The following is a 26,818-nucleotide window of genomic DNA, read 5'->3' as shown; positions in this document are numbered from 1 at the left end:
GTCCAAGTCCCGCCTTCACTACGCCTCCAACAGACCCCCTTGAACTTTGGCCGTCCCTGCGACAGAGTGCAGTTGGGGACGCCCAAGTTCAGCTTTTGATTATGCCGATTTGAACGACCCTGGGTGAAGGATGTCCATCTTCTATGTCAAAAGATGGGCGTTCTTCTCTTTTGAAAATGAGCCCGAAATTCATCACTCAACTGGGCGCAAGGACTAACGTCGCCTGAACACTGGTATAAATCTTGACATGCAAATTAGGCACAGATCCCCACTAGTCTTTAACAGTGCACACAAATTTTGTGAATGCCCCTGGCCCACCCATGCCCCTTCCATGGCCACACCCCCTTTTTAGTTGCATACGATCTAATTTAGGACCCCATTGCTGCAGCATACCGCATAGTCAGATCGGCACTGAAAGCATAATTAGCACCAATTAAGTGCTTTTTAGCTCCAATAATTCATTTGAGCTCATTAATTAATTATTTTTGTGCCTATCTGGGATTTGCACTCAATTGTGGATGCCCAAATTTGGGCTACCTTTATAAAATCCAGGGGTAAGTGCTCCCATGTTAACCGTGTGCTGTCCATGTAGCGTGCTCTAATCCTAATGCACAAGCTGGTAACTTGGGAACGTCACTCTAAATATAGGTAACACGCAGGATACCACACATTAACAGGCAACATACCACAAAACAGTTCAACACATTTTGCGGTAGCCTGTTGGCGTTCGCTAGCTGCTTGTTTAGGGCTTAACACCCTTTATTAAAGGGGCCCCGGTCTCATTTTTGTCACTTTTATTCTCTCCTTCTTGCCTTTTTTCTGTCTTCTCTTTCTATTTTCTTCCTTTTTCTTTATCATTCTTGCTTTTCTTCTCTGTGCAGCCCTGTTTTCTCATTCTGTTACACTGTTTCTTTTCTTTAACTTTCTCACTCTTTCTTGTCACTTAGGAATGTTCTGAGTATGACAGCTTATTAGCTTTTTACCTGCTCCACAGAAAAAAATAAGATCTTCATTAGTGAATATTTTTCTTGATATCTTCGTGATAACCTTTCTGTTTTCCTTTCCTTCTGCTACAGGATTCTGGGTATCCATGAAAATGCTAACTGGGGATTTGAGTCAGGTGCGAAAGGACCATCCTCACCTCATAGACAGAAGCACTGTAGTGGCAAGGAAGTTAGGGTTCCCAGAGATCATCATGCCAGGTAAGTACATGCTTCCTAATCCTTCTGCCATAAATCACAACTTTCTTCTCTGATTATTTATAATGGGGGCAGTCTTCAAAGAACCCTCAAAATTGCAAGCCGCTGCTTGTATACCTTAAACCTGCTTTTTTGTGGGCAGCTGACAGGGGGGGGGAAACAGTGCTGTGAAAATCTGACTGCTAGCCAGCCCAAGGAAGGCAATTTTCAGACAAGTAACTATAGATGTTTTAATTCATTTTAATAGAGCTGGATTGCCTTGAAGATTGCCCTCAGTATCCTATGCCATAATTAAAGCTCTAATCCCTAGTGACAAGGCTAAATATATTTGGTGCCAGGAGACTTTTTCTTCTATGCCATCAGTATAAATCTAGCTTAGTTTAGGTAGAGCTTCTGAAATGAATTTAGTTTTATTCTGCTACAAATAAATTTACTCTTTTCCTGCCAACCCTTCCCCCTTGAACTTTATTCTGTACAGTTCCAGACTTGCTGAAGCTATGATCACTGTTTATGCACATGAGTTGAAAGCATAGGGCTTGATATTCAAAGAATTTTTGCTCCTAATTTTGAGATTTACTACGACTTGAGTGCCTAAATTTATTCTCAAAATGTCATTAAACTCCTAAATTTAGGAGCATAAAAAGTGGATGGCAACAGGATTGGATTTAGGGCAGGGAAAAAAGTTAGGAATTAAGCACCGATTTCTGCACTAACCCCGGGATTCTATATATATCACACCTTAATTTCTGCGCAGAAATCAAAGCGTATTCTATAACAGTGCACGTAATTTAATTGGTTAACTAGCTAATCAGCACTGTCAATTGGATGTTAATAAGCAATTATCAGCACTAATTGGCATTAGTTAAGATTTAGATGCACAACTCTGTAAGTGTATTCTGTAATGTGGTGCGTTTAAATTCTAAGTCACATAGTTGAAAATGTGGTGTGGCCATGGGTGGGGCTTGGGCATTTCTAAAATATATGCACGTTGTTATAGAATACACCCGCTCTGCACCTAATTTAGGCGGCAGGATTTATGCCAAGTAAAACATGGCATAAATGTCTGCGATTATATTTGGTCGCATAGAGAGGCGCTCTTGTATTCTATATACTGCGCAGAAATTTAAGCCTATTCTATAAAATATAGGTGTACTTTAGAGAATATGTCTAAGAATATTTTTTTTCTGTGTGGAATTTTAAGGCGCCATATATAGAATCGAGCCCTAAACTCATAAATTAGGCTCCTAAATCTAGGCACATGAATGGCAGGCCTAAAAAGTTTATGCTCCTAAATTGATGGATTTTCAGCTGAAATTTTAGGGACATACATTTGATACTTTAATTTTTTTTAATTAAATGTTTTTGTTACAACATGTGGAGGGGCATAATCGAACGGGGACGACCATCTCTAAGGGCACCCATCTCTAAGAACGTCCAGGCGAAGGGGCAGGGAAACTGCTATTACCGAAACAAGATGGGTGTCCATCTTTCATTTCATTAATACAGTCAGGGATGCCCAAATCTCAACATTTAGGTCGAGCTTAGAGATGGTCGACCTAAATGTTGAGATGGTCGACCTTAGAGATAGTCATCCCCGATTTTCAGCGATAATGGAAACCGAGGATGCCCATCTCAAAAATGACCAAATCCAAGGCATTTGGTCATGGGAGGAGCCAGCATTCGTAGTGCACTGGTCCCCATTACATGCCAGGACACCAACCGGGCACCCTAGGGGGCACTGCAGTGGACTTCACAAATTGCTCCCAGGTGCATAGCTCCCTTACCTTTGGGGCTGAGCCCCCCAACCCCCCCCCCCCCCCAAAACCCACTACCCACAACTGTACACCACTACCATAGCCCTAAGGGGTGAATGGGAGCACCTACATATGGGTACAGTGGGTTTCAGGTGGGTTTTGAAGGGCTCACATTTACCATGACAATTGTAACAGGTAGGGGGGAGATGGGCCTTTGTCCGCCTGCCTAAAGTGCACTGCACCCACTAAAACTGCTCCAGGGACCTGCATACTGCTGTCATGGAGCTGGGTATGACATTTGAGGCTGGCATAGAGGCTGGCAAAAAATATATATATATTTTTTTTTTTTAGGGAGGGAGGGGGTTGGTGACCACTGGGGGAGTAAGGGGAGGTCTGTAGTGGTTCGTGGTGATATTTAGTGACACTAACCGGTTAAATAGTGCTAAATATCACTGGTTAGACTCAAACAAGCAATTTAACCAGCCTGGAGCCATTTCTACTGGTTAAATTGCTTTGAATATCTAACCCTCAGGTCTTTTGTTGTTGTTGTTGTTGTTTGGAGGGGGTTATTTGTTTTGGGGGGGGGGGGGTTGGGGGGGTTGCTATTGTGCATTAGTTTGTAGCCTCAGCAGAGTTCATGGTTTGAATGGGCTCTAAAGGTGAACCATATTGAACTGTACTGGACACTAGTACCACTACAAAACAGATTGGACAACAGAGTTCACAGGACTGTACAATGTCTGGCATTCACAAATCTCTCAAGGTTGTGGCCATCATGTGTGGTAGCTCAGAGAACAGAGCATGGAACAGAGGATGGAAGGCTTTTGCTAGCTCTACTACTCTTTTCTGTGTCAAATTCCAGTTACCACCAATTTAGAATACGTTACTGTTAAAAATGTTATAGATATTTCAAAGCAGTGCAGGAATCACCTTCCAGCATTCCTGCTGATTAGACATAGTGCTACAGTATTGCAGTTTTAGTCAGGTCCATTGCCACAGGTAATACACAGTTATTAAAGGACCTCTTAATCCAATGGGAAAGATAAGGAACCCACTGCTAGATTTAGCCTACAATTTATTTATTTAGATTTTGCTCATCCCTTTTTTAGTAGTAGCTCAAGGTGAGGTTACATTCAGGTACTCTGGATATTTCTCTGTCCCAGGAGGGCTTACAATCTAAGTTTGTACCTGAGACAATGGAGGGTTAAGTGACTTGCCCAAGATCACAAGGAGCAGCAGTGGGATTTAAACTGACCACCTCTGGATTGCAAGACTGGTGTTTTAACCACTAGGCCACTCCTCCACAACATCAGTCCCTGGTCAGCAGAGTCAGCACAACAAGTGCTAAACCCATTAAGGTGACACTGTACCCTTGTATGGTCACCCTGTACACAAAGGACTAGATTCTGTAAATGGCACTCAAAGATAGGTGCTCAAATGATGCGCACTCAGGGGCCCTTTTTACAAAGCGGCAGTAAGCCCACCGCAGGCTTACCATGCGCCAATCTGGAGTTACCACCAGCCCAACACAGGCACCGGCAGTAGTTCCACCTCCAGCACACAGCATTTCCAGCGCTAGCAGAAATAGTAAGAAAATATTTCCGCGGCTGTTAACCCAGCGGTAATCAGGCAGTGCAATGCGTTACCTGGTTACTGCTGGGTTAGCACGGGAGTCCTTACCGCCACCTCAATGGGTGGTGGTAAGTGTGTGCCCCCCCCCCCAGCATGGCCACGCGGTAAGTGAAATCTTACCACATGGCCATTTCTTTTTTCAGCCTTTGTACCCGCTGCGGTAGAAAGGGTCTAAGTGCACGACAAAAACGGCCCCCCGCCACTGGCACAGGGCTCCATATATCGAAGCTTGGTAAAAGGACCTCTAAGTTAGTATTCTGCCAAGGGTGCCCTGAATGGAATGACTTTTACAGAATCCTAGCTTAGCACGCATTTCAAGCCTAACTTTGGGTGCGAGTGCTTATGCCCGCCAAAGACTGGTGTAAATGCTCGCACCCAACTGCTGACAGAAGAGCAAATGCGGGTATTTTAATACATTGCGCTTAATTTCTGGGAACGCCTCTGAACCACCCAAATCCCTCCCATGCCCACGCCCCCTTTGGAGTTGTGCTCTGTGAAATTTGTGCACACAAGTTGTAGAATAGGCATATAACAGATCTGTGCGTAACTCCTAATTACTGCCAATTAACTGCTTATTAACACCAATTATTGATGGGTAGTTCCTAATTAGCTAATTAGTTTATGTGTGGATCTGTGATTCGTTCTCAAATTTGCACGGCCAACTTTGGGCAACCACAGAAAAGGGGTAATTTTCTAAAACTTTTTCCATGTGTAAAGCCTGTTTTATCCACAGATAAAGGCGTTTATGAAATTGCGCAACCACATAGGTGTGTAAAAGTAGGTGCATAGAAAACTTGTGCCAACATTTTCTGATCTGCTCATAGGTGTTCCTAGGGGTATAATTTGGGTGAAGAAGAAGCAGAATTGCCACTTACGCATTTACTTTATAGAACGTGGTGAAGGCGGTTAGCTTAGCAGAGTTTAAAAAGGGTTAGATGGTTTCCTAAAGAACAAGTCCATAAACCACTACTAAATGGACTTGGGAAAAATCCACAATTCCAGGAATAACATGTATAGAATGTTTGTACGTTTGGGAAGCTCGCCAGGTGCCCTTGGCCTGGATTGGCTGCTGCCGTGGACAGGATGCTGGGCTCGATGGACCCTTGGTCTTTTCCCAGTGTGGCATTACTTATGTACTTAACATATTGGTACACACATATTTCCTGATATTTAGCCCGCAGGGATCAGCATTTTTGTCAATGCCAGCCACTGAGGGTTCTTAGTGCCCAGATATTCAGTGCCAGACTGTATGTGGTACCAGTGCTGAGTATTTATTTTATTTGTTACATTTGTATCCCACATTTTTGTTGGATTATTTGTAGTAAATAATTAGCAGATTTTAGTACACACAGCTTCAGCTTTAGAAATGTTAATTTCTTTCTTCATCTCTCTCTCATTCACCCCTGAATAATTCACTGCTGAGTCACTTTAAAGTTGAAGTAACAAAACATCTGTTTACTCACAGTTTGTAGTTAGATTATAATCAGACAGGCTTATATATACATATTACTATACATTTGTATTATCAGCTCCTTCCATGTGCTTAGATGGTAATGGATGCTCACACCACCATAGATCCTCTCAGGTTAGGAGAGATCATGAGCTCCATGTGCTCCATGTGCTGCATGTGCTGTGTCTGCAGTGTCTAACCCCCACAGGAAGTTGCATAGCTATGTGACCTCTCTAAGTAATTCACATCAGAGGTCACAGAGTAATCACAGAGAAATAATAGGTGACAGGCAATGCATGTAAAATACAATTACATTCCAACAAACCCCTTCTCATGCATAACTGTCATGCAATTATTTATTCATACAAAGTCCAAGCTTTATACGCAGATTCACAAAATGTTCTCTGGGTAACGGTTTGGTCATGATGTCAGCTGTCATCTCACTGGTGTGACAATAGTGTAGACTGATGACCCCTTCTTTCGCCAACTCTCGCACGTTGTGGTATTTCGTTGCGATGTGCTTGGTGCGTGACTGAACCTTGTCATTCTGTGACAGTCGGATGCAGCTCTGATTATCTTCCATTATCTGGATTGGTCTCTTTTCAGCTATTCCGAAATCCAGCAAAAGTTTTTCAATCCACATCAGTTCTCTGCACGCTTCCGATACGGCCACGTATTCAGCTTCTGTAGAAGACAAACTCACAATACTTTGTTTATGACTGGCCCATGAAATTTGTACATTTCCATACATAAACACATATCCACTTGTGGATTTATAATCAGAATGATCCCCTGCCCAATCTGAATCACAGTAACATATTAGTTTTGGATTACTATTGGCTGAAATCTTTAATTTACAATCAATGGTACCCTTTAAATACCTTACCATCCTTTTAACTGCAGTCCAATCTGATTTGGTAGGTGAGCTGACCCTTCTGCTCAAAATTCCTACTGCATTTGCTATATCAGCCCTGTATGTGGTAGCTAGATATAAAAGCTTACCTATGGCTGATCTATATTGGATGTTATCTGGTAAAGGTTCTCTTACTGTTTCATCCTTCAGAAAATCAGTGATCATGGGAGTGCTTACAACTTGGGCATCTTGCATACCTAAACTTTCAATAAGCTCATTTATTTTCTGCTTCTGGCTTAGAAGATAAGAACCATCATTTTGTTTCTCAATTTCTATACCAAGATAGTATGACACATTACCAAGTTCTTTTATCTCAACATTGTGGTTTAAACACTTTACAATGTCCTTGTACTCTTGCTCACTTTTGCTTGCAATGAGCAGATCATCAACAAAAGCTAAAATGTATGCATATTGTCCATTTGTGCACCTAGTGTACAAGCATTTATCTGCTTCACCTTGCTTAAATCCTAAATTTGTCAATATTTCATGCAATTTTTCATTCCAACATTTTGCACTTTGCTTTAATCCATAAAGACCTTTGTTTAATTTACACACTAGCTGTCTTTGTTTTGTATTTATGAAACCTGTTGGCTGTTCCATGTACAAGTCTTCAGTTATATCTCCGTGAAGAAACGCTGTTTTCACATCAATGTGTTTGACTTGCATGCCTTTTGAGACTGCAATGCTCAGAAGTGTTCTTATTGTCGTGTGTTTCACTACAGGTGCAAACACTTCATCAAAATCTTCTCCATATTTTTGAAGATATCCCTTTGCCACTAATCTGGCTTTATACCTTTCCACTTTTCCTTGTGCATTCCTTTTTAACTTGAATACCCATTTGCATCCTATAGCTTTCTTGCCAGGAGGTAATTTTGTAAGAATCCAAGTATTATTTTTATCCAATGCATCAATTTCTTCTTGTGCAGCTTTATGCCATTCAGCAGCTTCTTCTGCTGACATTTTCTCAATCTCATCCCATGTTAAGGGCTCTTGAGCTTCTGCTGACTTTGTTAGGTAAGACAGTCTTGGGGGTGGAACACCTTTGTTTTCCCTGGATGAGCGTCTGACAACAGGTTGGTCTGACCTTTCCGCATCCTCTAAATCTGAGAGTTCTTCTCCAATTGATTCCCCTTCTCCAACTGTACTGTCTTCTTCAATGATCCTTTCTGTGTCTGTTTCCTCTGCCTGTTCCTCGTTAGATACAGATGAGTTGCTTTCAGACATCTGCCTTGGTATGGCATTTATATACACTGGCATGTCTATTATGGTTCTAGTTTCATATTCTGGATGATAAGGCTCATCTGGGATAATCCAGCCTTTATCAACCCTTTTGTTTTCATCAAAATATGTAACATGTCTTATGCCAACAATGCCAGTTTTCAGATTCAAAATTCTATATCCTTTGTGTCCTGGAGCATAGCCAACTAAAATGCCCCTTTCTGTTGTGGAATCCAGCTTATGCCTTCTTTGCTTTGGTATATGAGCATATGCTGTACTTCCAAATGTTCTTATGTGTGACAGGTTTGGCTTCCTACCATGCCATGTCTCATGTGGTGTGCGCTCAGCGCCTTTAGTTGGCATTCTGTTTTGTAGGTACACTGCTGTGAGAATGGCTTCCCCCCATAGTCTTTTAGGGAGATTGCTATCTGACAGCATACATCTGGTCATTTCCACAAGTGACCTAAATTTTCTCTCTGCAACAGAATTTTGCTCTGGTGTATAAGCTACTGTTGTGATATGCTGAATGCCTTCTTGTTCTAGAAATGTGCGCATGCTTTGTGAAGTGAACTCACCACCATTGTCGGTCTGAAGAACCTTTGGTTTTCTTTCAAATTTATTGCTCACCATGGCTACGTATTTCTTCAGCATGTCTGTGACTTGACTTTTTTCTTTCAGCAAATAGGCCACACAGTATCTAGAGAAATCATCCAAGAATATTAGCACAAATCTGTTATTTCCCAATGATGGGATATTAAACGGTCCACATAAGTCACTGTGTATTAAGTCCAGCACTTTATTACTCCTATTTCCTGTGTATGCAGGAAATGAGGGTCTCACACCTTTTTGAGTAACACAGTCTATGCATTTCTCCATTTTACCAGCATCTGCACTTATCTGAATGCCGGTGGCCAGTTGCTTACTGTAAAGATCCTGGATCACCTTAGAATCACGATGTCCCAGGCGGCGGTGCCAGATTTCCAGACTACATTTACCATCATTCTTCCTTACTTGCGCCATATGTGAGGCTTCACCTGAAATGTTCAGCTTATAAACATCATTATGCATAAAAGCTTCAGCATACACTTCATCATTTTTAGAGATTGTGCACTTACTGTTTTCAAAATGAATCACAAATCCCTTCTTATCTAATGTAGATACACTAAGCATATTGCAAACTGCTTGGGGAATATACAAGACATCACTTACAGGAATTTCTTTAACTTCATTAGACACTTTGCATTTTAAGAATCCAATACCTTTTGCTTGGATCTTAGCAGTCCCTGCGTTTGCAGTTTTAAGAATACCTTCCTCTGGACACATTTCCTGAAAGAAATTCTTACAATTGGTTAAATGGCATGTGCTCCCCGAATCCAAAATCCAAGTACTTTCATTTGAATTTTTATTTACCATAGTCAAAGATTTTTCTGCCATTAGAAAGCCCTTGTGTTTATCTTTGTCCTTCATACATTTCCTGGTTTGAAAATTCTTTAGTTCCATTGGCTTAGGTGAGCTAGAGGGAGTGTTTTGTGTTTCCTTACACCATTTAGATACATGTCCCTCCTTTCCACATGAGTAGCAAATCAGCTTGCCCTTGGGTGGAGTTTTCCCATAGCTCCGCCTTCCTCTGTTCTTTGCCAAGAAATTTGTTTCATTTCTCTCTGACTTGCTTTGAGAACACATCTCCTCAGAATCATTTATTATGCATTCCTGCCTTAGTTTTGATGTTGTCTGTTCAAAAGATTGCCCTTCAATGGCCTCATTTACAGACCTAAAAACATCAAACTTCTTTGATAGTGAGGTAAAAAGAAATGCTCTTTTCAATGCATCACACATGGGAATTCCAGAAAGTTCTAGCTTTTGAAATGAAGACATAAGATGCATAATGTGATCATTACATTTACTTTTATCCCTTAATTTGGTTTCATTCAACTCTGCCAACCAAATTGGTTGCTGCTTTGCATATGTAGTTGCATACATAGTTCTCAGTTTATATAAAATGTCCTTTGGTGTATCTTTTCCCTCCACTAATATGGCTTGTTTCTCTGAGAGAGCTTCCAAAAGCATGCACTTCACATAATAGTTTGCATTGTCCCATTCAGCCATATTTTCAGCTGTTCTGTCTTGGTCTAAGCATATATTTAATCTTTTTGCTCGAAGGAGACATATGAATCTTAGTTCCCACTGCCGATAATTAAACTCAGTTAATTTAGGCACCTTGAGAGAATAGAACAATGGTGAATTTCTTCCCTCAGCCATTTTCTTAGCCTTCTGTCTGCTGTGTGGGGGGGGGAGAGAGACAGACTGAATCTTTCCTTTAAAACTTAAGAGAAAAATGTGGCCTTTTTTTCTGCCTGGTAATATTTCTCTTCTTTTTCAATTCCTGGACCCTGGGCCCATAACCCTTTTGTTGGATTATTTGTAGTAAATAATTAGCAGATTTTAGTACACATAGCTTCAGCTTTAGAAATGTTAATTTCTTTCTTCATCTCTCTCTCATTCACCCCTGAATAATTCACTGCTGAGTCACTTTAAAGTTGAAGTAACAAAACATCTGTTTACTCACAGTTTGTAGTTAGATTATAATCAGACAGGCTTATATATACATATTACTATACATTTGTATTATCAGCTCCTTCCATGTGCTTAGATGGTAATGGATGCTCACACCACCATAGATCCTCTCAGGTTAGGAGAGATCATGAGCTCCATGTGCTCCATGTGCTGCATGTGCTGTGTCTGCAGTGTCTAACCCCCACAGGAAGTTGCATAGCTATGTGACCTCTCTAAGTAATTCACATCAGAGGTCACAGAGTAATCACAGAGAAATAATAGGTGACAGGCAATGCATGTAAAATACAATTACATTCCAACAATTTTCCCACCTATTTGCAGGCTCAATGTGGCTTACATAGTACCGTAAAAGCGTTCGCCAATTCCGGTATGAACAAATACAGTAATGTTGTGGTAGAATAAGGTTTGTGTGTACAGACACATTAGGGAATCATAGAGAGGAAGAAAATCGTAGAGAGGAAGAGTTATTATATTCATGTATAAAACAGCCACTAGCACATAAAAAGGCACCAGCAGTATTCAGACTGGTACTTGGGCAACTATCCAGATAAACAAGGTATATTAGGCACCTACTTAGCCTTCATACAATAGGCAACACATAAGAGCTTTTTTGGACTTCTCACATAGATGTCCTCCTATATATTTATCTCCAAAGTGTATTATACTACGCCTTATTTTGCATGGGGGCTGTAGATGGGACATGGGATGTCCAATATGAGACATTAAGAGGCTCATTTTCAAAGCAAATAGATTTACAGAGTTACATAGAAACATGAGGAGTGTAATGCTTTCCGCAAGGAGAGGTGAGCCCTTGTACTCGATGAGGGAAACCCCTCACCGGGCTGTCGGTCAAAACCCCGAGATCCCCCTGTGTCTCCCACCATTCCCCAGGGGTTGAGCCCCTGAGTGCGGGTAGCCAACAGCAGAGAGAACAAAGTCCACAGGGTTGGACCAGGCAGCAGAGAACAGAAGATCCAGAGACAGGCAGTGGTCAGTACCAGGCAGCAGACAATAGCAGATCCAGGAACAGGCAGAGGTCAATAGCAGATCCAGGGACAGGCAGAGGTCGATGCCAAGCAGTGGTCAATAGCAGATCCAGGGACAGGCAGAGGTTGATACCAGGCAGTTTTCAATAACAGATCCAAAAGGACTGCAACTAATCAACGAACTGAGTAGAAGCCGAAGCACGGAAGGACTGAGGGCAGAGTCTTAAATAGTGTAGAAATTAGGCCCAAACTAGCACAGCTGAAATCAAGATGGCTGCCCCCATCGGTGACACCCTACGCCCAAATATGGGCTTCCTTCCTGAAGCTGCCCTACTCCAAGATGGCTGCCATAACTTAAGCTGCCCCCTACTAAGATGGCCGCCCAAACCTGGAACAAGCCGAAAACCAAGATGGCCGTCCGATCCTCCGGTGCCCATACTCTGCATAGACAGGGAACGTGACAAGGAGAGATTGATGACCTGAACATGTATACCCTGGAGGAAAGGAGAAACTGGGGTGATATGATACAGATGTTCAAATATTTGAAAGGTATTAATCCGCAAACCAGTGGCGTAGCAAGGGCGGGGCGGTGGGGGCGGTCCGCCCCGGGTGTCCGCGGGTGGGGGGTGCTCCATCGCGTCTCTCTCCTACCACCACCTGCCTTTTTTTTTTTTAATCCGTGCAGCCACGCAGGCAGCGCTTCGCGTCTGCCCTGCGTGTGCTGTGAAAGAAGTAAATCGTCAGCGCTGGCTTCGGGGCTTCCCTCGATGTCCCGCCCTCGAGGAAATAGGAAGTTACCTCACAAGAGGGCGGGACATCGAGGGAAGGCCCGAAGCCAGCGCTGGCGATTTACTTCTTTCACAGCAGCACACACAGGGCAGATGCGAAGCGCTGCCTGCGTGGCTGCACGGATTAAAAAAAAAAGAAAAAGGCAGGTGGTGGCAGGAGAAGAGGGCTCTGTGGCTTCAATGGAGGGGGGACGGGACTAGGTCAGGGGGGGAGCTCAGAGGGGAGAATGGGGATTGGAGAGGGTGGGGGTGCTCAGAGGGGAGAATGGGGATTGGAGAGGGGGTGGGGGAGTTCAGAGGAGGGGTGCTCAGAGGGGAGAAGGGGATTGGAGAGGGTGGGGGTGCTCAGAGGGGAGAATGGGGATTGGGGAGGGGTGGGGGTGCTCAGAGGGGATTGGGGAGGGTGGGGGAGCTCAGAAGGGTACTCAGAGGTGAGAAGGGGATTGGGGAGGGGTGGGGGAGTTCAGAGGAGGGATGCTCAGAGGTGAGAAGGGGATTGGGGAGGGTGGGGGTGCTCAGAGGGGGGATTAGGGAGGGGTGGGGGTGCTCAGAGGGGAGAATGGGGATTGGGGAGGGGTGGGGTGCTCAGAGGGGAGAATGGGGACTGGGGAGGGAAGTGCTCATGGGAGAAGGGGTCTAGAACTGGGGGCTTTAAAGGGGACAGGGAGAAGTGGCTGGGGGCTGAAGCCCAGGACTGATGGGAGAAAAGGGCTGGGGACTGGTGGGATAGTGGGGCTGAAAAGGGTGGCAGGTGGGAGATGTGGGCTGGAACTGGAACTATGTGCAGGTGGAAAGAGGGGGCAGAGAGAGGGGACAGACCCTGGATGGAAGGGAGAGGGAGGGCAGACCCTGGATGGATGGGAGAGGGAGGGCAGACCCTGGATGGATGGGAGAGGGAGGGCAGACGGATCGAAGGGGCAGAGAGAAAGGGCAGATGGTGGGTGGAAGGGGGAGAGAGAAAGAGGGCAGATGGTGAATGGAAGGGGCAGAGAGAGAAGGCAGACACTGGATGGAAGGGACATTAGAGAGGGCAGACACTGGATTTCAGAGAAAGAGCAAAGACAGATGCTGGATGGAAGGAAGACAGTGACAAGAAGATGAGGAAAGCAGAAACCAGAGACAACAAACTGTAAATAAAATATATATTTTTATTTTTTTGCTTTAGGGTATAGTATTGTATCTGTGTTTATGTGTTAATAAATGTTTATAAATAGAACATATAAATAAGGTAATCATTTTATTGGACTAATTTTTAATACATTTTGACTTAACTTTCAGAGAACAAAACCCCCTTCCTCAGGTCAGGATAGGATACTATAACAGCACTATACTGTATTGACCTGAGGAAGGAGGTTTTGGCCTCTGAAAGCTAAATGTATTAGTCCAATAAAATGGTATTTTATTTTCTATATTCGTTTTATTTCTATTTGTTAATTTGTAAAGTGATCGGATTTGTTAGTTTTTTCAAATTTTATATTTTGCACAGTACTAGGGGACATTTTCTGTTTCTGTGGTATTGCATTGTATGCGGAGTCTGGCATCGGGGGTTCAGTTTAATTTTTGTCTAAATAGAAAGTTTATGATTACTTATTCTATAGTGGATTAGGGTGTATCTGTGTTTGTGAAAAAGACATGGCTTTCGGTTGGCATTGACTGTGCAGGATCGACAATCTGTACTAATCTGTCTGTTTTCATTTTACAATAGGTGAATTGATGTTATAGTGCTCACTGTAGCGTTTAAGATGCTTGTGTGACTTGTAGAAATGACTGCTTATGGTATGGTAGAATTGCGCTATAGGTCCTGAGTGTTTTGTATTCTCGGTATGCCTAGTACTGGATTGGGGGGGGGGGGGGGTGTTAAAAAATGACCGGCCCCGGGTGTCAACTACCCTAGCTACGCCACTGCCACAAACAAAACTTTTCCGGAGACGGAAAGGCGGTAGAACTAGAGGACTTGAAATGAGGTTGAAGGGTGGCAGACTCAAGAAAAATGTCAGGAAGTATTTTTTCATGGAGAGAGTGGTGGATACTTGGAATGCCTTCCCGAGGGAGGTGGTGGAGATGAAAACAGTAACGGAATTCAAAAATGTGTGGGATAAACATAAAGGAATCCTGTTCAGAAGGAATGGTTCCGTGGAATCTTAGTGGAGATTGGGTGGTGACGTCGGTAATTGGAAACAAAATGGGATCTGGGCAGACTTCTACGATCTACGCCCTGATCGTGACTGAATAGATAGGGATGGGCTGGAGTGTAAATTTTAAGGGGGCTTCGATGTTAGCTTCAGAACTTAGTACAAGAACAGTACTATGCAACCAGTCACAGAATCTATGACAAGGCAGAATTGGTGTGTAGAGCCTGAGCTCTTTCATTAAAACTTGGGGACCATGGATCAATTTTAGCAGACAACGGAAAAGGTGCCGGTACTCAATACTTCCAAGTAACCCCTCAAAAAAAGCCCTGCCTATAACAATGTTTGCAATATAGTATCTTTCTTATTCTCTCTACCATCTTCTTTCCCTCTTTATCTTTTTTTTAAATCTTTCTTCTCATTCACTCTATTTCTTTCCTGTTTTTGTTTCACACATCTTTTCTCCAGTCACAGTATTTTCTCTTATCCGCTTTCCATGTGGTTGTCATGTTGAATTCTTTCCATTGAATTCTTTTCTGTTTTCTCTTGTCTCAATTTCTCTGTCCATCTTTTTATTCCCTTTCATTTTTCCTCTTTTTCTTCATTGTGAATTTCTATCTCATACTTTGTTTGTTGTTTTTTGTTTTTTTTTCTGACTCTTAATCTTGCCTTTCTTGCTCTATTTTTGGCTCATTCCAGGAGACGTCAGGAATGATATTTACCTCACATTAGTGCAAGGAGAGTTTGACAAATGCAACAAGAAGACTCAGAAAAATGTGGAGGTGACTCTGTATGTTTGTGATGAAGAAGGGAACATTGCCCAGGTAAGAGTTCCCAGATATTATGTTGTACTTGGTCTTTCCCCTTAATCTCATAAATAGTACCAGTAGTATAGTCCAGTGCTTTGCAACCAGTGTATCAGGGCACACTGGTATGCCTTTGAAAAGTCCTTGGTGTGCCTTGGTGGCAAGAGCCAAGGGTATGGCTAGGCTTGGGTTCATGCATCTCTTACCCTGTCTCTATTAGTTAGTAAGCCATCTGCTTCCTGCTGCCAAGGGGATGGATGATGCAAGACTCAGTTGTCCACAAATCCAAATATAGAATGCAATACACAGAGGCCCAGCATGGATAATGTTTTAGCAAAATATGCCTGCGTAATCCAGTCCTGCTATCCCAGGTTAGAAGGGACTCGACAGGCACTGCATGTTTTTGTCACTTATTCACCCTGGTCCCATCAACTCATCCACTCAGGAACTACATGACAGAGGATCAAAAGAAGTGGAACATTTATTAACTTCTTAACTAATGGTTTCACTGCATTGATCTTCATATGGTTCAGATGTAATTAACAATTGCTTTCAAGATGATCACAACAATAGTACATTCACTGGGTTAATACACGTGCTTAACCCTCATGCCTGTCCTGCAGCTCATTTAGAACCCAGAACAGATTCCACACTCCGGATGTACTTCAATACCATCTGGGCTAGGCTTCCAGTAACTACATACTCCCTTCAGGCTGCCACTCTGAAGTTCTCGCTATCAGCCAGGGGTAGACTGCAACTCCACCCGAGCCCTGGTTACGGCCAGACTCCCCAATCCGCAGAGTTTCTGGCTTCTCAAATGGCTGATGCAATATAACAGCTTACTGTTATATTATTATATTAATCCACTGATTACAATGCTGTAGGAACCCCCCCAGCCCCTTATTGCACTGGGTCATCTGGCAGGGGGACTATCAGTAACACAGAACTCCAGCAACCCAGAGCTAGTTACTTTGTCAAGAGGCAGAACCAGAAACAGGATCCTTCCCTGGGGCTTCCCTTATATACCCTCTGAGCTCCTCCTGGGTCCTCCAGTCACTTCTCTAATGACCTGCCACCCAGAAGCCCACTCTATCATGTTCTTAAACAAACCATGGGTTACAGCTGCACCTCAAATTGCGACATGCCAAGTTAAAATTCTGAGTTATAAACGTCCTCGGTTATTTGTATGTCTCAGTGTTCACTCTATAAAAATGACACTGTCAAACCAAAGTTGAAGCATAACTGAGGACATTTATAACTCAGAATTTTAACTTGGCATGTCACAGTTTGAGGACCCCCGAAGCAGGCAAATATCACCAAAACATGTGTCAGGCCTCTGTGTATGCCATTTATATTTAGATCTGCAATAAACTTTCAAATCTAGTGGATGACTAAAGTCTTACATCATTCCTCCCCTTGGTTTTCTCTGCTCTATCCTTTTTGTCATGATTCCTGAGAGGATCTTTCCTCTTCACTTTTTTTCCGCACACAAACAAGAGCCATTCTGATCCCTAATCCACCCCACCCCCTGCCATTCAGGGAAAGGAGGTGAGAGATGTAACTGAAGCAAACACCACTGAGCAAAGAAAAACAAGTACATTCAACAGAGATAACAGAGTGGGAGGAGAAGGATTAGAACAGAGAGCAGAATAGTCTTCCTTGCCCTGCTGTGTTAACTCCAGCTCCTTTTCTACCCTTTTGCATTCAGCGTGTCCTCTCTCCCTCATCCTTCCATCCAGCATCTTCTTCCATATCCTTTCATCTAGTCTCCCCTTTCTCTCCCCATCCTTCCATCTAGTGTCTCCCCTCTTTCTCTCCCTACCCTTCCATCCAGCACAGTGGCGTTCCTAGGGGGGGCGGACACCCGGGGCGGCGCCCCGCCCCCCGGGTGCAGCACCCCCCACGATGCAGCGTGGACCCCCCAGGTGCAGCACCCACCCCCCGATGTAGCGCGGACCCCCCCCCCCCGGGTGCACGCCGCTGGGGGGGCGTGCCGCAGCGCGCGCCTGCTCAGAGTTCCTTGACTTCACGAGTTCGCTGCAGCTCCATCTGACCCGGAACAGGAAATAACCTGTTCCAGGGCGCGCCATGCACCCCCCAGTGGCGTGCACCCGGGGCGGACCACCCCCACCACCCCCCCTTGGTATGCCACTGATCCAGCATCTCCTCTCTTTTTCTCCCTACCCTTCCATCAAACATCTCTCATCTCCTTTTTCTCTCCCCATCCTCCCATCTAACATATCCCTTCTTTCTGTCCCCATTCTTCCAGTGTCTCCCCTCTTTCTCTCCTTCCATCTAGTGTCTCTCTCTTTCTGTCCCCATCCTTCCAGCATCTCCTCTCTTTCTCTCTCCATCAGCATCTTCTGTAGCCAGCCCTTTTCCATCCAGCATGCCCCCTCTTCCTCTCCCCATCTTTCCACTCATCTTCTGTCTCTTCTATCCATCTTTTCTCGTCCCCACTTCTATTGATCATCTCTTTCCGTGTGGTGTCTTATCTTTCCTGCAGGCTGCTGTCGCTTCTCTCAAAGAGCAGCAGCGGCAGAAAAGCAGTAAAATGCAGGCACAGGGCTGCAGTCTTCAGGCATGCACTGTCGGCTCTGCTGGTTCCCTGCTCCCTCTGATATCAACTTCTTTTTCCAGGGCAGGGGACTGGCAGAGCTGACAGTGTATGCCTGAAGACTGCGGTCCTGTGCCTGCATTTTATTGTTTTGCTGCTGCTGCTTGTCAGGAGAAGCAGCGGCAGGTTCAGCAGTGGCAGTGGCTCAGAAGGAAATTTCCCGCTTTGGCAGGAAAGTGGGAGATAACCTGCCAAAGCAGGAGTTTCCCACAGAAAGTGAAAGAATTGCCAGGTCTCTGTGTGTCAGAGAGATAGAGGAAGTGAAGTCTGCTTATAAATATAACTGTCTTGTTGGGCTATAAGAACTTAGGCCACCTGTTGGGTAGTAATCCAATCACAATGCAGGGCTAGTTTGCACAAGGTATTTCATCCTTTTTGGTTTTGCCAGTGATGTAAGAATATATTGCAGAGTTGTGAAAGGGAGGCTAAATGGTGGAGGGAGGTCATATCTTGGGAGAAAACCAAGTTACTTTCCTGAGGGGTCATAGTTTTGGGGAAGGCAGATATTTTTAGGATTCTGATTTGTTGGGGACCTTTGATATGTGTTGAAGAGATGCCCTAGGAATAGGACATTGCTTGAATATTATCTTAGTCTGACAGACCCTGCTAACTGGCTAATTTAGCACCAGGTCAAAGAGTGTTAACTTTTAGGTTTTAGTAAACATGCAGGAGGGAGTAGATGCTAATTAACATATTTATAAATGATCTGGAAATTGGAAGACAAGTGAGGTGATTACATTTGCAGATGACACAAAACTATTCAAGGTTGTTACAACACATGTGGACTGTGAAAAATTGCAGGAAGACCTTAGGAAATTGGAAGACTGGGCATCCAAATTGCAGATGAAATTTAATATGGACAAATGCAAAGTGATGCACATTAGGAAGAATAATCTGAATCATAGTTACCTGATGCTAGGGTCCACCTTGGGGGTCAGCATCAAGAAAAAGATCTAGGTGTTGTTGCCGAAATCTTCTGCCCAGTGTGCAACAGCAGCCGGAAAGGCAAACAGGATGCTAGGAATTGTTACAAAAGGGATGGTAAATAAGACCAAGAATACTATAATGCCTCTGTATCACTCCATGGTGCGACCTCACCTTGAGTATTGCGTTCAGTTATGGTCACAGCATCTCAAAAAAGATACAGTGGAATTAGAAAAAGTTCAAAGAAGAGTGACCAAAATGATAAAAGGAGTAGAACTCCTCTCATATGAGGAAAGGCTAAAGAGGTTAGGGCTCTTCAGCTTGGAAAGTAGATGGCCGAAGGGAAGTATGATTGATATCTACAAAATCCTGAGTGGTGTAGAATGAGTAAAGGGAATTGATTTTTTACTCTTTCAAAAAGTACAAAGACTAGGGGGCACTCAATGAAGTTACATGGAAATACTTTTTAAACAAATAGGAGGAGATATTTTTTCACTCACCGAATAGATAAGCTCTGGAACTTGTTGCCAGAGGAAGTGGTAGCAGCAGTTAGCTTGTCTGGGTTTAAAAAAGGGTGTGGACAAGTTCCTGGAGGAAAAGTTCATAGTCTGTTAATGAGATAGACATGGGGAAGCCACTGCTTGTCCTGGAATTGATAGCATGGAATGTTGATATTATTTGGGTTTCTGCCAGGTATTTGTGACCTGGATTGGTCACTGTTGGAAACAGGATACTGGGCTAGATGGACCATTGTTCTGTCCCGGTATAGTTATTATGTTCTTTAAAGCATCGCTCACTGTTCCTTTGCACCTTTGAAAATTTAATCAACATATATGTAAGAGGTGATGTGCCAGTGTATGTCTGGATATTGGGAGGGGGGCTGCTCACATAAAGAATTTATTGGTTTGAGAACAGGTCCAGGCTGTTGGGACACTGATACAATAGGGTCAATCTTGAAGCAGCATCTACAAAATCTTTTTATCTTCCTCTTCACCTTTCTTCTCCTTTTTACCTTACTCTTGTTCTCTCCTCACTTTACTTTACTAATCCCCGGTTTCTATATAGTGCACAAAACTCTTATGCAAATGTTGGTGTGCGCCCAATTTGCATGCACAATTTAATTGAGTAAGAACCAATTAGTGCTAATAACTGGGTGCTAATAATCAATTATCAAAGCTAATTGGCAATAATTAGAATTTATGTGCACATCTTGCTAGGCGCTGTTCTATAAATATGCATGCGTAAATTCTTGTGTGTGGATCCAAAAAGGAGGCATGGCCATGAGAGGGGCATGGGCGGGTCATTGCATACATCGGAACAGAATACAGCAGATCTGTGCCTAATTTAAGTGTGGGGATTTACACCAGGTTTCAGTTGGTATAAATCCTTGTGCCTAAAAGTTAGGCATAAATCCTGGCGCTAGGCTCTATTCTATAGACTGTGCTCAACTCGGATCACCGTCCGAGCAGTTCTTACTGCTCTTTTTTTTTGGCTCCAATTTCTCAGCACCATATATAGATGATGGTTCTAATGGTATAATGGATGGAATAATTAATTTCAAATGGGTATCACTTATGGTCTTTGTCAGCTATACTGAGAAACTATGGGATTCTGAGGCTCCAAAACAGTGATGCTTATGGCTTGGTTCTGGTCAGATGTGAGATGGTCCCCAGGAGACGTGTGACTGTAAGTGGCTCATATTTCTTCAGCCTCCAGAGCTAAGTTTCCCCTAATTAGATGTTCAGGCTAGGATAGCCAGAACTGTCTTCCAAAATTTTGCTGTAGCTAGTTGGCTTGGGCCTTTGGGATGGATAGGCTCCCCCTCACATGTAGGTCAGCAGCTGGTGTGGCCTCCACATATGACACTTCCTTTATTTTAATGTATGTGCTTATTTTAGCATGTATCTACTAACATGAGAGAAAAGAAGAACACCTCTGGTGGGGGGGGGGAGGGGGCATAATTTTATTTGGCTGCTATCATGGGGTCACATCCACAAAAAGATTGGTAAGGACTGGGTTACAGGTTTGTAGCAGCAGTGTTCAAAATGAAGTCACATACTTTCTACAGGCACATGTGAGAACCTTTCCTGATAATACAGAACTCTTATCTTTTCCAGGCCTTTCCTTTTAATTAAAATACAAGCTGTCCCCACCACAGACTGTTATGTAATTACTGGAGTTCAGAAGTATGCTGTGTTTCTCACAACAGGCAATCCATCTTCTCACATGGATTTCAGGTTCTCTCTTCTAGTAATGACTTTCTCATGTTAGAACAAGACCTCCAGCTGCAAATAAGTAGTCGGTGCTATCGATCATTTCACCATGATAATTATCAGGAATAAGTCAATGTTTCCCAACTAGCGTTCCTCAGCTTAATCTGCCATTCAGTGGGCTTAAGTGGCTGTTCTCCCAGGGAGTTGATACTCCTTGTCTTGCCCTGCCACTGGTAGGACTGACTCTTTCTTAAGGTGACAGGACCCCTTGCCTGCCATGGCATTTTCAAGGAACTAGGGGTGAAATGTTTCAGGGCATGCTGGTTCTCCTAGGCTTGACTCACAACTACTCAGAGCAGAATGAACATTTTCCAAGTGGGTGATCTGCTCTTTCCTGGTGTTGATTATTTTTTGAGGTTCTTCTGCCTGGCCATGGGTAGTTGAGTCTTTGTGAAAGTCCTCTGAAGTAGCAGAGCTGGTTACTTGCTTATTATTTACTTGAAATGATGTGGCCTCTGCTTTTGTATAGTCTATAGACTAGAAATTTATAGTTCTCTAGTCTCTGGTTAGAACGTCAGAGTGGAAACATATCACCTGATATTGGGATTTATAAAAAGCGCCTAGTTTTCCTTGTAGACTGTGTCAGGAAGGAAGTCAGTTTTAACACACAGCTGGAGAAATACTGCTAACAAGGGAATACTAGGGTATTTGTAAAAAACTGATGCTAATATTCAGTGGCACCATATGTGACAAAACCAGCTGAATATCTTTATCCAGTTCATTAAGTTGGTGTTGCTGAATATTTCTGGATAAAGATAACAGAATAAGATATCCAGTTCTCTATGCTTGCTATTTGTCTGGACTGACTTAACCATTTATTTTAACTGGTCAGTATTGGATATTGGTGCTATCCCGTTGAAAGAAAATTCTGATGCACCTGCTCTCCCACCTACTGTTAAATTGTTAACTGTTGGCTAGACCTGGAATTAATTGGTCAGCAGGCCAACATTTTGAAACATACAACTGGTTTAACTCCTGAAGTTAACCAGATAAATCAGTTATAATTTCAACCCCTTTGTTAAAACAACTTCTTTCACATGGTGTTTCATTGTTTTCTCTCTCTTTCTCTCATCTTCCCTCTCCTTATGTTTTTACCCTTCCTCCTGCTTCGTGACAGAATGTGATTTTCCAAGGTGCAGGGGACAAACCTGTCAGTGAGTACCATTCTGTGGTATATTACCAGCAACGGCAGCAGCGCTGGATGGAGACTGTAAAGGTTGGTGACATAGCATGCACTACACCTTTAAGTGATTTTGGTATACTTTCCAGCTTATAATTGAAAAAGAAAAACGCCTATATTGCGACCCAAATCGGGAGATAGACGTTTATCTCACAAAAACGAATAAAGCGGTATAATCGAAAGCCGAATTTGGACGTTTTCAACTGCACTCCGTCGCGGATGCGGACAAAGTTGATGGGGGCGTGTCGAAGGCGTGGTGAAGGCGGAACTGGGGCGTGGTTATCGGGCGATCAGAGATGGGCGCCTTTTGCCGATAATGGAAGAAAAATATGCGTTTTTAGCGAGAATTTAGGGCACTTTTTCTGGACCCTGTTTTTCCACGAATAAGGCACCAAAAAGTGCCCTAAATGACCAGATGACCACTGGAGGGAATCGGGGATGACCTCCCCTGACTCCCCCAGTGGTCACAAACCCCCTCCCACCACAAAATATGGCGTTTCACAACTTTTTATTTTCACCCTCAAATGTCATACCCACCTCCCTGGCAGCAGTATGCAGGTCAGTGGAGCAGTTATTAGGGGGTGCAGTGGACTTCAGGCAGGTGGACCCAGGCCCATCCCCCCCCACCTGTTACACTTGTGCTGGTAAATGGGAGCCCTCCAAACCGCCCCCCAAACCCACTGTACCCACATGTAGGTGCCCCCTTCACCCCTTAGGGCTATAGTAATGGTGTAGACTTGTGGGCAGTGGGTTTTGAGGGGGATTTGGGGGGCTCAACACCTAAGGGAAGGGTGCTATGCACCTGGGAGCTCTTTTACCTTTTTTTTTGTTTTTGTAAAAGTGCCCCCTAGGGTGCCCAGTTGGTGTCCTGGCATGTGAGGGGGACCAGTGCACTACGACTCCTGGCCCCTCCCACGAACAAATGCCTTGGATTTATTCATTTTTGAGCTGGGCGCTTTCATTTTCCATTATCACTGAAAAACAAAAACGCCCAGCTCACAAATTGTCGAATAAAACATGGACGTCTATTTTTTTCGAAAATACGGTTCGGTCCGCCCCTTCACGGACCCGTTCTCGGAGATAAACGCCCATGGAGATAGACGTTTTTGTTCAATTATGCCCCTCTTTGTCATTAGGGTTGAAGTAACTCAGATGCACAAAATTTTCAGGCCATTTAAGCTCTATCAGAATGAATGCATGGCAGTAGGCTATATGATTCAGCATTTAAGAAGTATGTAGTAATCTGTTTTATCTTATGCCTGTTTCAGCAATAGCTTAAGGTGAGTTACATCCAGGCACAGTAGATATTTCCCTATCCTAACACAGCTTACAATGGACCGTCCTCACATTGCAATACTAAACAGTGAGCTAAACTAGTTAACCATCAATGGAGAAGACTCAGGGATATAATATCCACAGTTATATCTGGATATTCAGCACCAGCTGGTATTTGGATATCAGCGCTGAATGTCAGGATATACAAATCCTGCAATGGCCAGTGTTTAAACAAAAACTGATTGCCCTGGGTTAAATATTGACCCATCGATTTCCAACTGTTTATTACAAATAAACAAACAAGAAACTTACTGTAGGTGGTTGAAACCAAGAATGCAGCACTGATTCTGGTTCAGTACAAACACAAAGAGTGTTTTTGCAGAATAGATAACTGGATGCTATTCAATTGACTGACTGACTGGATGCTGAATTAACTGAAGAGAGGGATGCTGAAGGACTTAAGAGATAGATGTTGAATTAACTGAATGAAAAATGATGTGAATTCCAAGAGTGGTGGGGGGGGGGGGGGGGGGGGGGAGAAAAAAAGAGAAGCTGAGGAGTGCTAGCTTTCTAATGCCAAAGTGGAGATTTTTGCAGTAGAGAGGAGGGTGAAAATGAATACCTAAAAGAAGTAGGGTAGTTTTTTAAACCATTTTCACACTTAAAATTCTGATTTACACACATAAATAGGCTCTTATGAAATTAGGATGGAAAGGGAATGGGGCTTGATATACTGCCTTTCTGTGGTTTTTGTAACTACATTCAAAGCAATTTACATAATATATACAGGTACTTATTTGTACCTGGGGCAATGGAGGGTTAAGTGACTTGCCCAGAGTCACAAGGAGCTGCAGTGGGAATTGAAGCCAGTTCTCCAGGATCAGAGTCCGCTGCACTAACCACTAGGCTACTCCTCCACTCCTTTTGAGTGGAGGAGTAGCCTAGTGGTTTGTGTATGAACACACTGGTTTGCACCATCCATACTTTTAGGATACACCTAAAAGTATGGATGGTGCAAACCAGTGTGTGTTCATACGCAGCAGGGATAAGCCGAGAGAGATTTTGGGTGAAGCTGTGATTTTTGCATTTGTATTGTACACACAGACGTGTATACCTGGCTTTGAATAGTCATAAAGTGCATGTCAGCAATCTAAGTACAATTTCTGAAGGATTTGTGCTGGTATTTTATGAAGACATATCGGCATCTGTGTCTTTTTTTAAATTAGGCCAAAATACACTCGTTTTTACCCTCTAAAACCTTGGCACCTTGTTATGAAATTACTTGGTATGTGCCAACAGCAGGGTTGTAGCCAGACCTCAAAGTGGGGGGAGGATAGAGCCAAAATATGAGGGGGTACATTTTGGCCCGCCTCCCCGCTGCTTCCCCCACCCCCGCCGCAATGCCACTACTACTACTACTACTTACACATATCTTGGCTGGCAGGGGTCCTCAACCCCTGCCAGCTGAAGCGTTTCTCCAGTGCCTGCCCTTCTTCCCCTCACACTGCACATGCTCGATTTTAATGAAATTGAGCATGTGCGAAGTGTTGCGCATGTGCACTTTCTCTAAAACCAAACATACATGCAACAAGAGGGAAGCAGGGCAGGCAATGCAAGGAGAGCACACTGGAGAAATGCTTCAGCTGGCGGGGGATAGGAACCCCTGCCAACCAGACCTGGGGCCCTGGATCCATTTCTGGGGGCCCAGGCCCCTGTAGCCCCCCCCCCCCATAGCTACGCCACTGGCCAACAGTAGAATAGATGGCAGTGGAAGTGTACTTTTTGAATGCCCATTGGTAGTTCAGAGTCGATAAGTGCCTTTTCCTTCAGATTTTGCACCAGTTCTCAGAGGTATGTATATACTTTCCCTCTGAAAACTGCCTAAGTAAAACATATTTGTAAAGATTTGTATGAGCTTTTCCTGAGAATATCCTTCCCATAATACTTGCAAGTTTCAAAATGCAGAACAGTGTGTGCTGTTGTATTCCCTAACTCTGCCCTGGGGAATGCTTTCACTCAATGTGGATAAAAGTATGCATGGTTTAGAACAACCTGCCGACAGCTCATTTATACCCTAATAGAGTCTTATTCCAATACAAATACGGCACAGTTTGAGCAGGTTGTAAACATGCAACTCAAAACTAGAAAATAAGATCATGCTGTACAACACATGCATGAGTTTTGCTGCAGTGTACACACTGGAATATCTTTAAGGTCTGAATTAGTGACAATTTACTGTGTGAGGGGAACTTTCTAATAGGATCCCATCTCTGCGTGATCATATGCATACCAACATTCAGCCAAGGTGACGGAGCCAAGAATTCAGCAGTTTTTCCACAAGAGAACCACCAGAAAGATAAGGGCAGTAAAAAAACATCTTAGTGAGATGAGATCCAAGGGGGCAGGAGGTATAAGTCCTGCCCCAAGCCCCAATGAACAATGGCACAAACTCAATGCTAAGTCTAAAGTTTTTGACCTAGTAATTCTAGCTGTGTTGTTCCTTGATCTACAGGTTAGAACATTGTACTTCTGTTCTGTGGGCAGCTAGGAATTTTAAAAGCGCTGCTTTTTTAAACACTGAATACAGCTTGTAATGTTGGCTTCATTTAATGCAAAAGTTGTTTGGAAGATTCCCTGTCTTTCTAGCCTTGTGATTTTTAACTTCTTGCATTTTTGTGGCTAGGTCGCAATTCCTATTGAGGATGTCCACCGATCGCACCTGAGGTTCACGTTTAAGCACCGGTCTTCTATTGACTGTGAGTAGCCAAGGCATTGCCTTCTGTCTTGATCTTGATCCTTAATAGAAGGGAGCGGCATGCTCAGAGAAAAGCCAGGGAAAGGAAATCATTCTCTCATAGTCCTGAATTGGTCACCTCTCCACAACTTTGTATTGTTGCTTTGATACAGGAATACAGATCTACTGTCAGTAGTGTATCCAGGTGGCAAATTTTGAAATTATGGGTTGGTCTATGGGAAAATGGGTGGGCATGAAATGTCCTCCCTGCTCTCCAAACCTTCCTCCAAAGGTGACCAGAACTCCTTGCTGTCAACTTTGGCAATCAGTGGCAGCATTACTGAGTTACCAACAATGGCACTCTGC

General features: G+C 43.5%; 1 protein-coding gene across 1 annotated transcript in view; it reads left to right on the top strand.

Annotated features, from left to right (window-relative positions):
• The window catches only part of LOC115461208 (dedicator of cytokinesis protein 2-like), a 1,592,043-nt gene that overhangs the window by 262,936 nt on the left and 1,302,289 nt on the right, over nucleotides 1-26,818 (top strand). Inside the window, 4 exon segments of the mRNA XM_030190877.1 lie at nucleotides 1,077-1,202; nucleotides 15,343-15,467; nucleotides 22,381-22,479; nucleotides 26,402-26,474. Coding sequence (XP_030046737.1) covers nucleotides 1,077-1,202; nucleotides 15,343-15,467; nucleotides 22,381-22,479; nucleotides 26,402-26,474 — 423 coding nt within the window.

The sequence above is a fragment of the Microcaecilia unicolor genome, chromosome 2 (genome assembly GCF_901765095.1).
Source record: "Microcaecilia unicolor chromosome 2, aMicUni1.1, whole genome shotgun sequence".
Classification (NCBI taxonomy): domain Eukaryota; kingdom Metazoa; phylum Chordata; class Amphibia; order Gymnophiona; family Siphonopidae; genus Microcaecilia; species Microcaecilia unicolor.
The sequence above is the reverse complement of the archived record's forward strand: the minus strand, read 5'-3'. Positions and strand labels throughout refer to the sequence as shown.